Source organism: Cibotium barometz, chromosome 1 (genome assembly GCF_041138505.1).
Source record: "Cibotium barometz isolate CiBa-2024 chromosome 1, ASM4113850v1, whole genome shotgun sequence".
Lineage (NCBI taxonomy): Eukaryota > Viridiplantae > Streptophyta > Polypodiopsida > Cyatheales > Cibotiaceae > Cibotium > Cibotium barometz.
The window spans coordinates 66077682-66090543 of NC_141046.1; the positions used below are offsets into that span (position 1 = coordinate 66077682).

Below are 12862 nucleotides of genomic sequence, written 5' to 3' on the forward strand. Positions count from 1 at the left end.
TCTACTTTAGTTACTTCACAACCACCACAAGGTCATATAGGGCCATTTGTGCCACTTAATTCATGCTCGATGCAAAGAAGGTGGCAAAACCAAGGCAAAAAGAAGTGGAGTACTTATTGTTGATACGATTGTAAGATTGCAAGCACAAGAAGAGCCTAAGAATCAAGAAGAGAAGGATCTTCCTCTTGCCTAAGGACACAAAGGCAAAGTTAAAGGGGAACATAAGAAGAAGAAAAGGTGTGGAAACAAAGAAATGAAAGGTCAACCTGAAGAAGAAAGTCTTGTGCACATGGGCTACCATCTTGCATGTGCAAACCCACTTCAAATAACCCTCGGATGATGATGTCCAAAATTGGGGCATTGCCGCTACACATGCTACTTGCATCGAATAGACATTAGAAAGCTAATAGAGGTAAGAGTTAAAGCTTTTAGGCAAATGCTAAAAGATTATCTTGTTGTTGCGTTTGCCTATTACTGAAATGCCAATCCTCTTTGATGTCGAAATGCATCTCAATTTTGAGGGGGAATAGTAATGCCACTTACTGTGCCCAAGAGTGCCCAAGAGCTTTTAAGTTATGCCGTCCCAGTGCCTGCCCTAACTTAAGTTCCGGACATGAGACTCGCATCTAATAAAAATTCATGTAGCAACCCTTCTGTGTTTATTTTTGTTTGTGGAGGCGACCTGTGCGGATGGCGATGGCGTCTGTGCTTCTGGCCCTCTTGGTCATGCTCTCCCTTCCCTCGCTCTATGCCTTCTACCTTCCAGGTGTCGCCCCGCAGGATTTTAACAAGGTATGGTCCTCCCCTCTCTTGTCATTTCACCGCGTTTTTTTTTCCCTGCAAAGTTTGCCGCATGTCCGAATCTGGTATAGATTTTCGCCATTCTGTGAAGCTTCCGCCATGTCCGAATATGCAATGATTTCCTCTGTCCGATCTTTCCATTTCAAGAGCAGATCTGTGCATCTGCGAGTGTTTTTTCTTGGAGAAGATGTTGCTTGCCAGCATTGAAAGATTCTGACGATCTGCGCTACTGTGTATGCCAAACTCTAGGGGGATGAATTGTTCGTGAAGGTAAACAAACTGACCTCTACTAAGACACAGTTGCCCTATGTCTACTACGATCTTCCTTACTGCAAGCCGGGAAAGATCACTAACAATGCCGAGAACCTTGGCGAAGTACTCAGAGGAGATCGCATTGAGAACTCGCCGTTTACAGTAAGATGAACTTGTGAAGTCCTCTGTAGAGCTAATCTTCTTGATCTCCATACCTGCTTTTCGTGTGATTTACCTCCCTGTAATTCCTTTCAGTTTCAAATGAGAGAAAGCAAGCTATGCAACTTTGTTTGCAAGATCGACAAGCTTTCTGCTGAGGATGCAACAAAGTTCAAGGACAAGATTGATGATGACTACCGGGTCAATATGTAAGTGCGGCTTGACATAGAGTGTGGCATCGAGATGGTATGCATGTAGTCTTCATCACTTACATGTTTCAGTTCTGCTTTCATCTTTTCAGGATTCTTGATAACCTGCCTGTTGCAATCAAGAGAGAAAGGCGTGATGGCAGCTCAAACATGAACTTTTATGAACGGGGCTTTCCGGTCGGCCTCAAGGCTAAGATAAGTGATGCTGGGGTAAGGCCTTGTGATTATATATAGAGAACCAAACTAAAGTTGTGCCACTTCTCAGCTTATATTTGGAACAGCGGCTGTTTTTTGATCTCTTGTGGTGCTTTGATGCCACCAGAAAGAGGAGGACAAGTTTTTCATTCATAATCATCTTGCATTTGAGGTTCTATATCACCTGGATCCTGAAACAGCTACTTCCCGCATTGTTGGTTTTGAGGTGATCCCTTACAGGTATTGTTTTTGTGATTCACTTTTCACCTTGGTTTGGTATAGGGCATTCAGCTATTGATGACTGCAGTTCATAAAAACCGAATTTTCTAATTTCGTGTTGGTGCGTTGTCTTCTTTTGTGTTATTCATAAAAACCAAATTTTCTAATTTCGTGTTGCTGCGTTGTCCTCTTTTGTGTTTTGTTCTTCCTTGGCATGGGCTAGCTACTGGAATTGCTATGTGACATGCATCTTATAACTTATTAGTGTGATGATTTTAAGGTTTTCAGTTTCCTCTGGGACATGTTTTTTTGTGTATTCCAATTGCTGAGTCATCAGATACATGGACACTAATAAGGGGGGATACTTAAAGCAGGTGTTTATGGCTTGTGGGGAGATTCACTTCAGCATTTTCTAACAAAGTGTGCCATGCAGTGTTCATCATGAGTATGAGAAACCTTGGGATCCTACGAAACCTCGCTTTACAACCTGCAATCAAAATGCCAAAATATATGTGTCGAATACCATGCCGCCTCAACAGGTTGAGGAGGGACAAGAGGTCATCTTCACTTATGACGTCACGTTCAAGGTACTAATGCAGGAAGGTGTACCTGTTGTCTATGCTGTATGCTTCATTCTTTGCTTCCTGCGTGACTTTTGCAAGATTATTGATGGTGTTTTTCTGTCTTGCTTGTTAATGCTGCCCTTCAGGAAAGTGACATCAAATGGGCATCTCGCTGGGACGTGTACCTTAACATGTCAGATGATCAAATTCATTGGTTCTCCATTATAAATTCCCTCATGATTGTCTTGTTTCTATCAGGAATGGTAGCCATGATAATGATGCGAACACTTTATCGAGATATTTCCAAGTACAATGATCTCGAGACACAAGATGAAGCTCAGGAGGAAACAGGATGGAAACTTGTGCACGGAGATGTGTTCAGACCTCCAACACATGCTGGTCTGCTGTGTGTCTATGTTGGGTCAGGTGTGCAATTTTTTGGAATGACACTTGTGACAATGGCATTTGCACTTCTCGGCTTTCTCTCACCAGCCAATAGGGGTGGTTTGATGACTGCCATGTTGCTGCTATGGGTATTCATGGGCCTGTTTGCTGGCTACTCATCTGCCCGACTTTACAAGATGTTCAAGGGCACAGAGTGGAAGAAGAATACACTGAAGACTGCCTTTGTATTTCCTGGTGTTACTTTCACCCTCTTCTTTATCCTGAATGCATTGATCTGGGGTGAAAAGTCTTCTGGAGCAGTGCCTTTTGGGACCATGTTTGCATTGGTGTTCTTGTGGTTTGGAATCTCTGTACCACTTGTCTTTATAGGAAGTTATTTTGGGTACAAGAAACCAGCTATTGAAGATCCGGTAAGAACAAACAAGATTCCCAGACAAATTCCAGAGCAAGCTTGGTACATGCAGCCAGCATTCTCAGTGCTTATCGGTGGCATATTACCATTTGGGGCAGTGTTTATTGAGCTCTTCTTCATACTCACCTCCATATGGCTGAACCAGTTCTACTACATCTTCGGGTTCTTGTTTATTGTGTTTCTAATCCTGATCGTAACTTGTGCAGAGATTACGATTGTGCTCTGTTACTTCCAACTCTGCAGTGAGGACTACCACTGGTGGTGGAGAGCATATTTGACCTCTGGGTCTTCAGCACTTTATCTATTGCTCTATGCCACTTTCTACTTCTTCACCAAGCTGGAGATAACAAAGCTGGTGTCAGGTGTGCTGTATTTTGGCTACATGGCTATCATCTCCTACTGCTTTTTTGTGCTGACAGGCACAATTGGCTTCTATGCCTGTTTCTGGTTTGTGAGGACCATATATGCCTCAGTGAAGATTGATTGAGATTGAAATGGTCAATTTTGATGAGTACCTCAGTCCCGCTGGTATGTTGTTGCCAAGGAGTCCAATGAGATTTTTGGGAAAGGTGCAAGGTGGAGGGAGAACAGTCTTGAAAGTCTGACCTGTTTATGCCAGAAAGATGGGACTAATTATTGCATTTGCTCGTTCACTGTTGGAATATTTGTGCGAGTAACATAAGCATTGTTGAGCTACTAACCTTGGCAACATGTAAACAGAACCTTTTTTGCCAATTGGTTGTGCGTCTTGCATGGCTTTATACTTGGAACATGAGAAAACTCACCGGCAATTAAGAAGATTAATCTAGTTTCTGTGAAATATATTTTTCTCAACTTGATTGGAGCTCAATTGAATGACTTGAATAGGAAGTTTCAGCCTTCAGGTGGGAATTTTGTTCCCTGAAGTTTTTGCTAATGTTTTCTTTATAGTTTTTAGTTTGGTATTCTGATTCTGGTATTTCACTTGTTTAGTTCTGACATGAATATGCATAAACTGCCTGCATCAGTGCAAAATAATGTCAATGGAAATGTTAGGGGGGTGCCTTGTAAGGTGTTACCTTCTGTTTTTCACATGCTCAGAGAAAATAAAGAACCCCTGATGTCTTCTAAGGCAGTGATTCTGTCCTTGTGCAGTGTTTTGAACAGCCGGAGGAATGGTGGGCACCTGATTAGTACTGTTTTCAATCCTTGTTTATGTAGAGTACACAGGTTGGTTATCAGGCTCGCTGTTACTTTGTATCGATTGCTATGCTGGCTGTTGCAAGCACTGCACAAGTATGAGTGGCAAGGCATCTTGCAAAGTTTTTGTTGGAGAGAGAGAGAGAGAGAGAGAGAGAGAGAGAGAGAGTAACTGACACAGAATTAGGGTCCTAACCACCCACCACTAATTGCTTCCTTCTTTTGGTGTGGAGTACGATGAAATGGGTTCCCCTATCTTCTTGAACTGAGTGTGGGCTGAGTAGAAAAGGGGTTGTACTTGCACACCTGAGTTGGATATTTCTAGGCGCAAGCTGTTTTTTGAGCTGGAATTGGGAGGATTATGGCTGAAGTGAACAGTGTACTGAGCAGCCTAAATGCAGGCTTTGGGTAGAGGTTTGATTTACGTTGATTCATGGCTCTGGTCTTGTGATGCGTTGAAGGCTTGATGCTACCCTTGATTAATTGCAGATCTGATGCTTGATTTGTAGATGCTGAATTATTACTGATGCTTGAAGTGAGAAGAGGAAGGGTTCTTTGTATACGGCAATTTGCCCCTTCCATGCTGGTTGGCTTGCGGACCCTACTTCCCTGGTCTCTTGCTGGAGTTGTTCGACCAGGTGCCTTGCCAGCTTGATCAGCTGTACGAATTGTTGGAACTTGTCCTCACCTATCTGGCCTCTGCTTGATATATATGCAGCTTGTCTAAACACCTGTCCGGCATTCGGCAGTTGATTGGAGGTTTGTGTGCACCTTTGTGATGATTGAGCATTCCTACCCTTTGTACATGGCAATTTGCCCCTTGCATGCTGGTTGGCTTGCAAAGGATTTGTCCGACCAGGTGCCTAGTGAGCTTGATCAGCTGTCCAATTTGTCGGAACTTGTCCTCACCTATCCAGCCTCTGCTTGGTATATATGCAGCTTGTCTAAACACCTATCTGGTATTTGGCACTTGATTGGAGATTTGTGTGGGACTTTGTGGTGATTGAGCTATCATGCCTACTGGCAACTGGCTAGGGATCACAAAATTGTTCAATGTTCAGGTGGATCCCAAAAGACAATTCCAAAACTTGAACTTAAACTACCTATATGTTCACCTGCCAGGCCAGTAAAGTGGGTGCATCCTCTTGCTCAGCTTTTTGATGAGAGTTTGCATGGCCTCCAAGTAGGTCTAACGGATTAATAATCTGTTAGCATCGGATAGTCTTGAAAGAATTTGTGGTTGAGTTATTATTTATCTCCTTGGAACTTGGTGAGGTATTGGTGCTTGCAGTTACATTACGTGTACCATGCTTGATGTGGTATGACCATCTGCGCTTTAAAGTGGACTTTGGTGAGGGCTACAACATGAGGGGATTAGTCGTATGTATGGTTTCAACCATTGATGTGAAATATGTGCATGGGACAACTTGGCAGAAGATGGAGATTCATGGGAACAGCATTGATCATGTCAAAGCTGCTGTGGGAATCACTTGCTCACCTATATCATGCATTGTTGCAGGATCCGAAGATAAGCTTCTTTGGGAATCACTTGCACACCTATTTCATGCATTGTTGCATAATCCGAAGATAAAGTTAATTACTTGCAACGAACTCGACATCTTAATGGTGTTTGTTGCTATGTTTGGTGTAGGACTCTTGCGCTCAATTGAACATTCATTTTTGGTATCCAATTTGTGACTTGCTTATGATCATTGTATCAAATAGAGAAGCTGTGTTTACGTATAATTCTAGGCATGTTCCATTTGATTATTTTGATAGTAAGTTGCATTTTTCTACGCTTTTCATCCACAAACCAATGGGCAAATCAAAATCTATAATCAACTTAGCTTCAATGTGCTCAAGTGCTACGTCCATGATTAACAAGGTAAGTGGAAGCTTTGGTTCAGGCAATCCTCAAATTTTCTCTCTTCTGGTGAGATGGTCATTAAGCAAGCATTCCAATCTCTTTCATCTTCAGTTGCCACAACATGCCTGTAAGAAATCGATGTGGCAAACTTGGTAAACCAATAATTAAGCGAATCATACTACTTGCAATTGGAGAAAATTGTGTCAAAAGTCCATAAATATGTATTCCAAAAGGATCCTTAAACTTTTGCTTGCTCGCCATGAGGTAACTTCACCTTCAAACAAATTGAACATTGAGCCACGTAAGGATACCTCCTCCTTTACAGCCCACCGTGAGCACATTTGTCTTTCCAAAAGGATGTATTGGGTAAGGATCTACCCTAGTGGCATTAGTGTTCTTTTGCCAAAAAAAAAGAAAAGAAAGAAAAGACATCGTGTACTAAGTAGTTACTAAGTCTTGTAGCTTTCAATGCTCGTCCTCGAGGTCTGTGTACTTGTGCTGCATGTCATGAAGACCATGTCGCTCAAGGTGAACTCAAGTGATTCCGGATGTATGTCTAATTATTTTCTTCCTACTAAGCACGGTTGCCATAGGTTGGAATGTCCAGCAAACTGCTGAGAAAGAGTTGGCTCCACTAAGCTTGACAGTCTTTTCCAAAGACGTTGGCTTGCCTCTCTATTGGTGGACTCAACACACAGAACTCAAAGTAAGCCAACCATCAAGTGGCTTGCTCTGTTAAAACTCTATGCATTGCCATTGCCAAACATGATGGACCACGTACATAGCCATAGCCAACCATCAAGTGGCTTGCTCTGTGATGACTCTCTATGCATTGCCATTGCCAAACATGACAATACACTGACCACGTACATAGCCATAAAACACTTGAACGACTTAGCAGGCTAATATTCTCTAGTAAAATCCCCTCTTGTTTATCTTTTAGGTCGCTCCGACTCATGATAGCATCAATAGATGGGGTTAGGGGTAAAGGGCAAATGCTTTGGATAAGATTCCTTACTGTGTCCAATAGTGTGGCGATGAACTACTTTTCACCTACGAGTAAGTAACCTGGACGTTGCTTTTCCTTTTAATACTTACAAGTAGGTAACCAATAGTGTGGCGATAATAGAACTACGAGTAAGTAACCTGGACGTTGCTTTTCCTTTTAATACTTACAAGAAGTAGGTAACCTGGACATTGCTGCGTGTGTTTTACTATCATTAGATTGTGATAGATTGGGTTGCTCAAGGTTGCCCAATTTTATGCATTAGTTCCATATTTTGGGCATGCAACATTATGAAAAACAACTTGAATGTACCGTGGTCCAATGTGTAAATAAAACTAGCATTTTTCTTTGGGTAATACTTCTATAGGCTAATTGAATGACCTTGTTTGCAAAATTGAGTACAAGTTGTACGTTTTTCCATCGACACTAATACTCATCCTTAAAATGATCAAGGTATTGCAAGTTTTTCCATAGACACTAATTCTTATCCTTAAAATGATCAAGATATTGCAAGTTTTTCCATAGACACTAATTCTCATCCTTAAAATGATCAAGGTATTGCAAGTTTTTCCATAAACACGAATACTCATCTTTAATATGGAATACTCATCTTTAATATGATCAAGGTATTGCAGAAGCATGATTTAACTCTATTTTAGATCCTCCTCAAACTTCTCATTAGATCATGACAATTTGTATCTTAAGGATATATGTTATTACACAAAAAGTTATGCCAACAAGTGTAAGCTTCACTAGAAAATGACAAGCGACTAACATGGGTATCGGACCTCTAGGCTACAAAACAATAAGCCTCAAACTGATGTAATCAAGAATGAAGAATGGATGGATTGAGCTTACCATCTTATGTACTGAAAAACGATTTTCTTAAAAATATGGTTGATGGGTGAAGATGACGCCGATGTTGGATAAAGAAGCATAATCTTAGGGAAAATGTGTGGAAAGATAAAATTTGTAATCATCAAGTAGTAAACTCTCAAAAGGATTCATCCAAGTAGGTGGAAGCAACTCGTGGGGAATTAGGTAGGTGAGAGATCATGGGTGAGAGAATATAGCTGATTGATAGCTCACTTTACGGGCTAGAATCAAGGAGAGAATGTGGGAGGATCTCATAGTGATTTAAGCAAGATTAGGGTTACCTAATCAAATTTACTCAAAGCCTATATAATGAGGCTCACATTCATAAATAAATAACTCTCGCATTTTACATCATTATGTTGGTCATTTGCTAATTACTTTGCTTATTGCTAATCACTTAATTATGTGCATGCTTAGGCTTAATCCTCCATTCTAATTACTTTGCTTATTGCTAATCACACTTAGTTATGTGCATGCTTAGGCTTAATCCACCATGCTAATGCTTGTCTTTGATCCACCCTGAACTTTTAATTGGTGCGTCGACGTCTTAGATCAAGTGTATTAGCATCAAGTTACAATCCAAACACGAAATTAGCCCTAACGACCTCCTGTTGATAGTCACACCTATGTTGTTGCATGTACCTGTTGACAATCGACGATCTAATGCTGCTGACAGTCAAACGACCTGCTGCTATGCTAACAGTTGATGGTCTACTACTGACAGTCAATGATGTTGCCGCTTGTTGCCACACTTGCAACGATGCTTTGCTTCCACTCAGGTAGCAATGCCCTGCTTCTTCCGCCTCACCACTGTCTTTGCCTCTGCTAATGCTTTTGAAGGCTTTAATGTTGTGCTATTGTTGCCACTTCTATTGTTGTCGGCAGATCAAAATCAGGTATCGGATTCAGTTCTTCGAGTCAGCTGTCTGAGTTAATTGTCTGAGTTAGCTGTCGAAGTTCGCTTTTGGAATTAGATGTTGGAGTTAGCTCTTAGAATCAGCTATCGGAGTCAGCTATTGGAATCAGCTATCGAAGTTAACTATTAGAATCAGATCTCAGAATCAGCTGTCAGAATCAGCTATCGAAGTCAACTATCGAAATCAACTGTCAAAGTCAACTATCAGAATTAGATCTTGTTCCACATTTATTCTCATACATATCTAATTTTGGGAGGGGTCATTACTTAAACCATTTGGATTAATCTTTGCATATCAATTATTTAATTTCTTGTAAAGAGACTAGACACTGCCTCGCTAAGGTAAGACCTGCCTTAAGGGCCACCAAGATAGATAAATTTGAAGGACAAGAAGCTAGACAATACATGGCAGACCAAGATCAAATTTACAGTAATGAGAAAGGGGTTGTGGAGCATTGCCAATGGGAAGGAGAAGAAGCCTACCACCAAGGAGGGAGAAGCATTATGGGGTTGGCAAGGATGGAAAGGCTCTTGCCATCATAGCGTTGGGCTTAAATGATTAGTTTATCCATCACATAGATGGAAAAAGATGACTTCAAATGAAGCTTCGCAAGAGCTGGCCACATTGTTTGGTGCTCAAGCTAAGAGCTCCAAGATTAGCCTTCTAATTCAATTCTTCGAACTTAAGTTAAATAGGGAAGAGTCTCTTGCCTCTCACTTAAATATGATGTGAGAAGCCTAACCACACAAATTGTGGGGATTAACTTAACTATGGAAGAAGATGTATGCATTGTATTATTGTTAAAAAGTTTGCCCCATAAGGACTATGGCAACATAGTCACTATCCTCACCAACTTTGTTTACGGATTGTCCGTCCATCCCTTTGTGGTTAATTGGGGATGCCTGATTACCACTATGTTCGTAGCATGGCACTTGTGTGATTCTGAATATTCCATGTGTAGGACATATGAATTCAGGGATGGCTAGAACTAAGTGTTGGATTTAATGCTTATGTGATGTTGTGTAAATTTAGTAAGTGTTGCTAACGTGTAATGTGTTTGAATGGACAACCTGCAGGTTGGTGAGATTGACGAGCCTTGTGCTTGTACTTCGGTATGGCGGGGACATGACGGCGGTGATTTGGCGTGAGCAATTACCGGGAAGGTTCTCATTTTTAGTATTTTGGCATTGGTGGGATAGCTAATGATTTTGGTATTTTGGTCATAGTATTTACTACAAGATATTTGGTATTATTGTTGGCCGCCCACTTTTGTTTTACATGGGAGTGGATCTATTAATTTTGTTGCACGTGAATTAGATAGGAAGAATTTATTTAAGCTTTTAGTAAAAGCAACTCCTATTTTTGTAAAGGGAAAGCCCATGCATAAGCGTGCCACTATTTTTAGCATATGTGATATTTTTATGAATAAAGACATAAATACCCAAGACGTTGCATGATGTTGACACTTCTTTGGGGGGGGGGGGGGGGGAGGGAAGGGGAGATTGCACCCAATGCTGTGTTGAAGGTGATGTCTATTATATTTCTTGTTTTTATTTTAATTTATGCCCAATCTTGTGAAGTTGGTTTAATTCTATGGTTTAGCTCTTGATGTTTATGTGAGTTCTGTATTATTCTTCAAAAAGTATTTGAGGTCCCATATCAGTGGTATCAGAGCTGCATGCCAAGTACAAGATCTTTTCACATGCTTGGGAAAAGAAAATCAAAGGTGTGAGTTATGAACTAACCTATTAATATTTGGACTATATTGCTTCTGCTATTTTGCATAAATATATTGAAGCGATTACGATTTTTAAACTTCCCTCCTTTTCTACTCTAGGGTCATTGGGGACGCCCATGGTTTAGAGATAACTGGACAGTCTTGAGTATGGGTTAGTACTCATGATTGCTGTTGGGTGTTAGTAGTTGTGAGCTACTAATTGTGTGATGGTGGACAACTGGTATAGTTGGAGACAGTGTGAGCATGTGTTGCTCGTCGTTAGCTAGGCTGAATATGGCATGAATATAAGACAATGGAACGAGATTGATGATATTTCAGTAACAATATCGGGCTTTTGGTATGACGGGTATGTTTCTTACTAATTCTTATTTTTTTTTTGGAAAAAATATTTAGCATGCATACCTTGTTGATGGTTCTGGTAGGACTTTCCAACCACATTTTATTGGTAATGTATGATCTTCTCGTTTTCCAATGTATCATGTGCACAACCCTGCTGATTTGTTAGACTTTTCTTTTGTCAAATTTCAAGACCAGGTTTGTAAGCTACGTAACTGAGGACAGTTGCTTTCTTAATCGAGAGGACTATTATGTGACTGAAATTTCTTGATAAAATTAGAGTTAGAGATGAGAGTATATGATTAGGCAATGTTTAGCCAATGAAAGGTCAAGGGGATGAAGTTGGAAGGTCATGCACCACTTAGGCCTATATAACCATGATTTTAGGGTCCATTTGGGATATGGTTGGGTGGAGAATCAAAGCACTAGTCTTACAAGTCCAAGCACTAGTCTTACAAGTCCATAAGCTTATAATGCAAGGAGCATTAGAGAGAGAGAGAGAGAGAGAGAGAGAGAGAGAGAGAGAGAGAGAGAATGTGGGTGTATGTGTGTGTGTGTGGAGAGAGAGAAAGAGATGATTCGAAGTAGCAAAATTTGGGGTTTTTTTTCAAAAAAAATATTTTTTTGAGAAAAAAAAGTGCCATGTAGGATGGCCATTCATCAGCCATCCTACATAGCACTTTTTTCTTTTCCAAGTGTGTGTATGTGTGTGTGTGTGAGAGAGAGAGAGAGAGAGAGAGAGAGAGAGAGAGAGTGCCTGTGTGCATGGAGAGAGACAGTGTGTGTGTGTTTGTAGAGAGAATGTGTGCGTGAGTGTAGAGAGAGAATGTGTGTGTGTGTGTAGAGAGAGAATGTGTGTGTATTAAGGGGGATGTGTGGGTGTCAGTGGGTTTAGGGGGGAGGTGTGTGTTTTTTTCTCTCTTTTTAAATGTGTGTGTGTGTGTGTGCGTTTCTTTTCCAAATGCGCGTGTGTTGAGAGAGAGAGAGAGAGAGAGAGAGAGAGAGAGAGAGAGAGAGAGAGAGAGAGAGAGAGAGAGAGAGAGAGAGAGAATGTGTGTGTAATGTGGGTTTAGGTTATGTGTGTGGGTGTGTGTGCATGTGGGTTGGTTTAGGTTGTGTGTGGGTGTGTGTGCATGTGGGTTGGTTTAGGTTGTGTGTGTGGATGTGGGTGGGTTTATGGTGTGGGGGTTAGATTTTGTGTGTGGGTGTGGGTGGGTTTACGATGTGTGTGTGTTATTTTTCTTTTCCAAATGTGTGCACATGTGTGTGTTCTTTTCTTTTCCAAATGTGTGTGTGTGTGTGTAGAGAGAGAGAGAGAGAGAGAGAGAGAGAGAGAGAGAGAGAGAGAGAGAGAGAGAGAGAGAGAGAGAGAGAGAATGTGCATGCGTGTGCATCTAACATGTGCATGTGTAGAGAGAGACAAAGATGAATTGGAAAATGTGCATGAGATAGAGAAATAGAGTTAGAGGGCGAGGGTTTGTGCATGTGTGTGTGTGAAAGAGAGTGTGTAGAGAGAGAGAGAGGAGAGAAGAGAGAGGGAGAAAGTAAGAGAGGGTGTGTGTGGTTGCAAGAGAGAGAGAGGGTGAGGGGGAGTGATTGAGATTGTGTGTGTGTGTGTGTGTTTGTGAGAGAGAGAGAGAGAGAGAGAGAGAGAGAGAGAGAGAGAGAGAGGATGCATGTGTGTGCCAACCATCCTATATACCATAGTGGCCTCGTTCTAAATTGCGG

General features: G+C 41.2%; 1 protein-coding gene and 1 long non-coding RNA gene across 2 annotated transcripts; both read left to right on the plus strand.

Moving 5' to 3' along the window:
* Window positions 1-430: 430 nt before the first annotated feature.
* Window positions 431-4065, plus strand: LOC147642340 (transmembrane 9 superfamily member 7-like). The gene is made up of 7 exons (XM_086805475.1): window positions 431-792; window positions 1051-1215; window positions 1309-1421; window positions 1514-1631; window positions 1744-1856; window positions 2269-2422; window positions 2545-4065. The coding sequence occupies exons 1-7, from the start codon at window positions 691-693 to the stop codon at window positions 3700-3702; spliced, it is 1923 nt and encodes a 640-aa protein (XP_086661601.1). The 5' UTR covers window positions 431-690; the 3' UTR covers window positions 3703-4065.
* Window positions 4066-4289: 224 nt separating this feature from the next.
* Window positions 4290-5655, plus strand: LOC147642341 (uncharacterized). Its single transcript, XR_015267003.1, has 3 exons — window positions 4290-4424; window positions 4628-4802; window positions 4904-5655. It is a non-coding gene; the product is annotated as an uncharacterized LOC147642341 (long non-coding RNA).
* The last annotated feature ends 7207 nt before the right edge of the window (window positions 5656-12862 follow it).

What these genes read in the sequence shown, in the direction of transcription:
- LOC147642340 (XM_086805475.1), top strand. Translation starts at nt 691, where the DNA reads ATGGCGATGGCGTCTGTGCTTCTGGCCCTCTTGGTCATGCTCTCCCTT. An exon ending in GATGACTACCGGGTCAATAT is followed by an intron (nt 1,422 to 1,513) that starts GTAAGTGCGGCT and finishes TCATCTTTTCAG; the next exon opens with GATTCTTGATAACCTGCCTG. An exon ending in CTTATGACGTCACGTTCAAG is followed by an intron (nt 2,423 to 2,544) that starts GTACTAATGCAG and finishes GCTGCCCTTCAG; the next exon opens with GAAAGTGACATCAAATGGGC.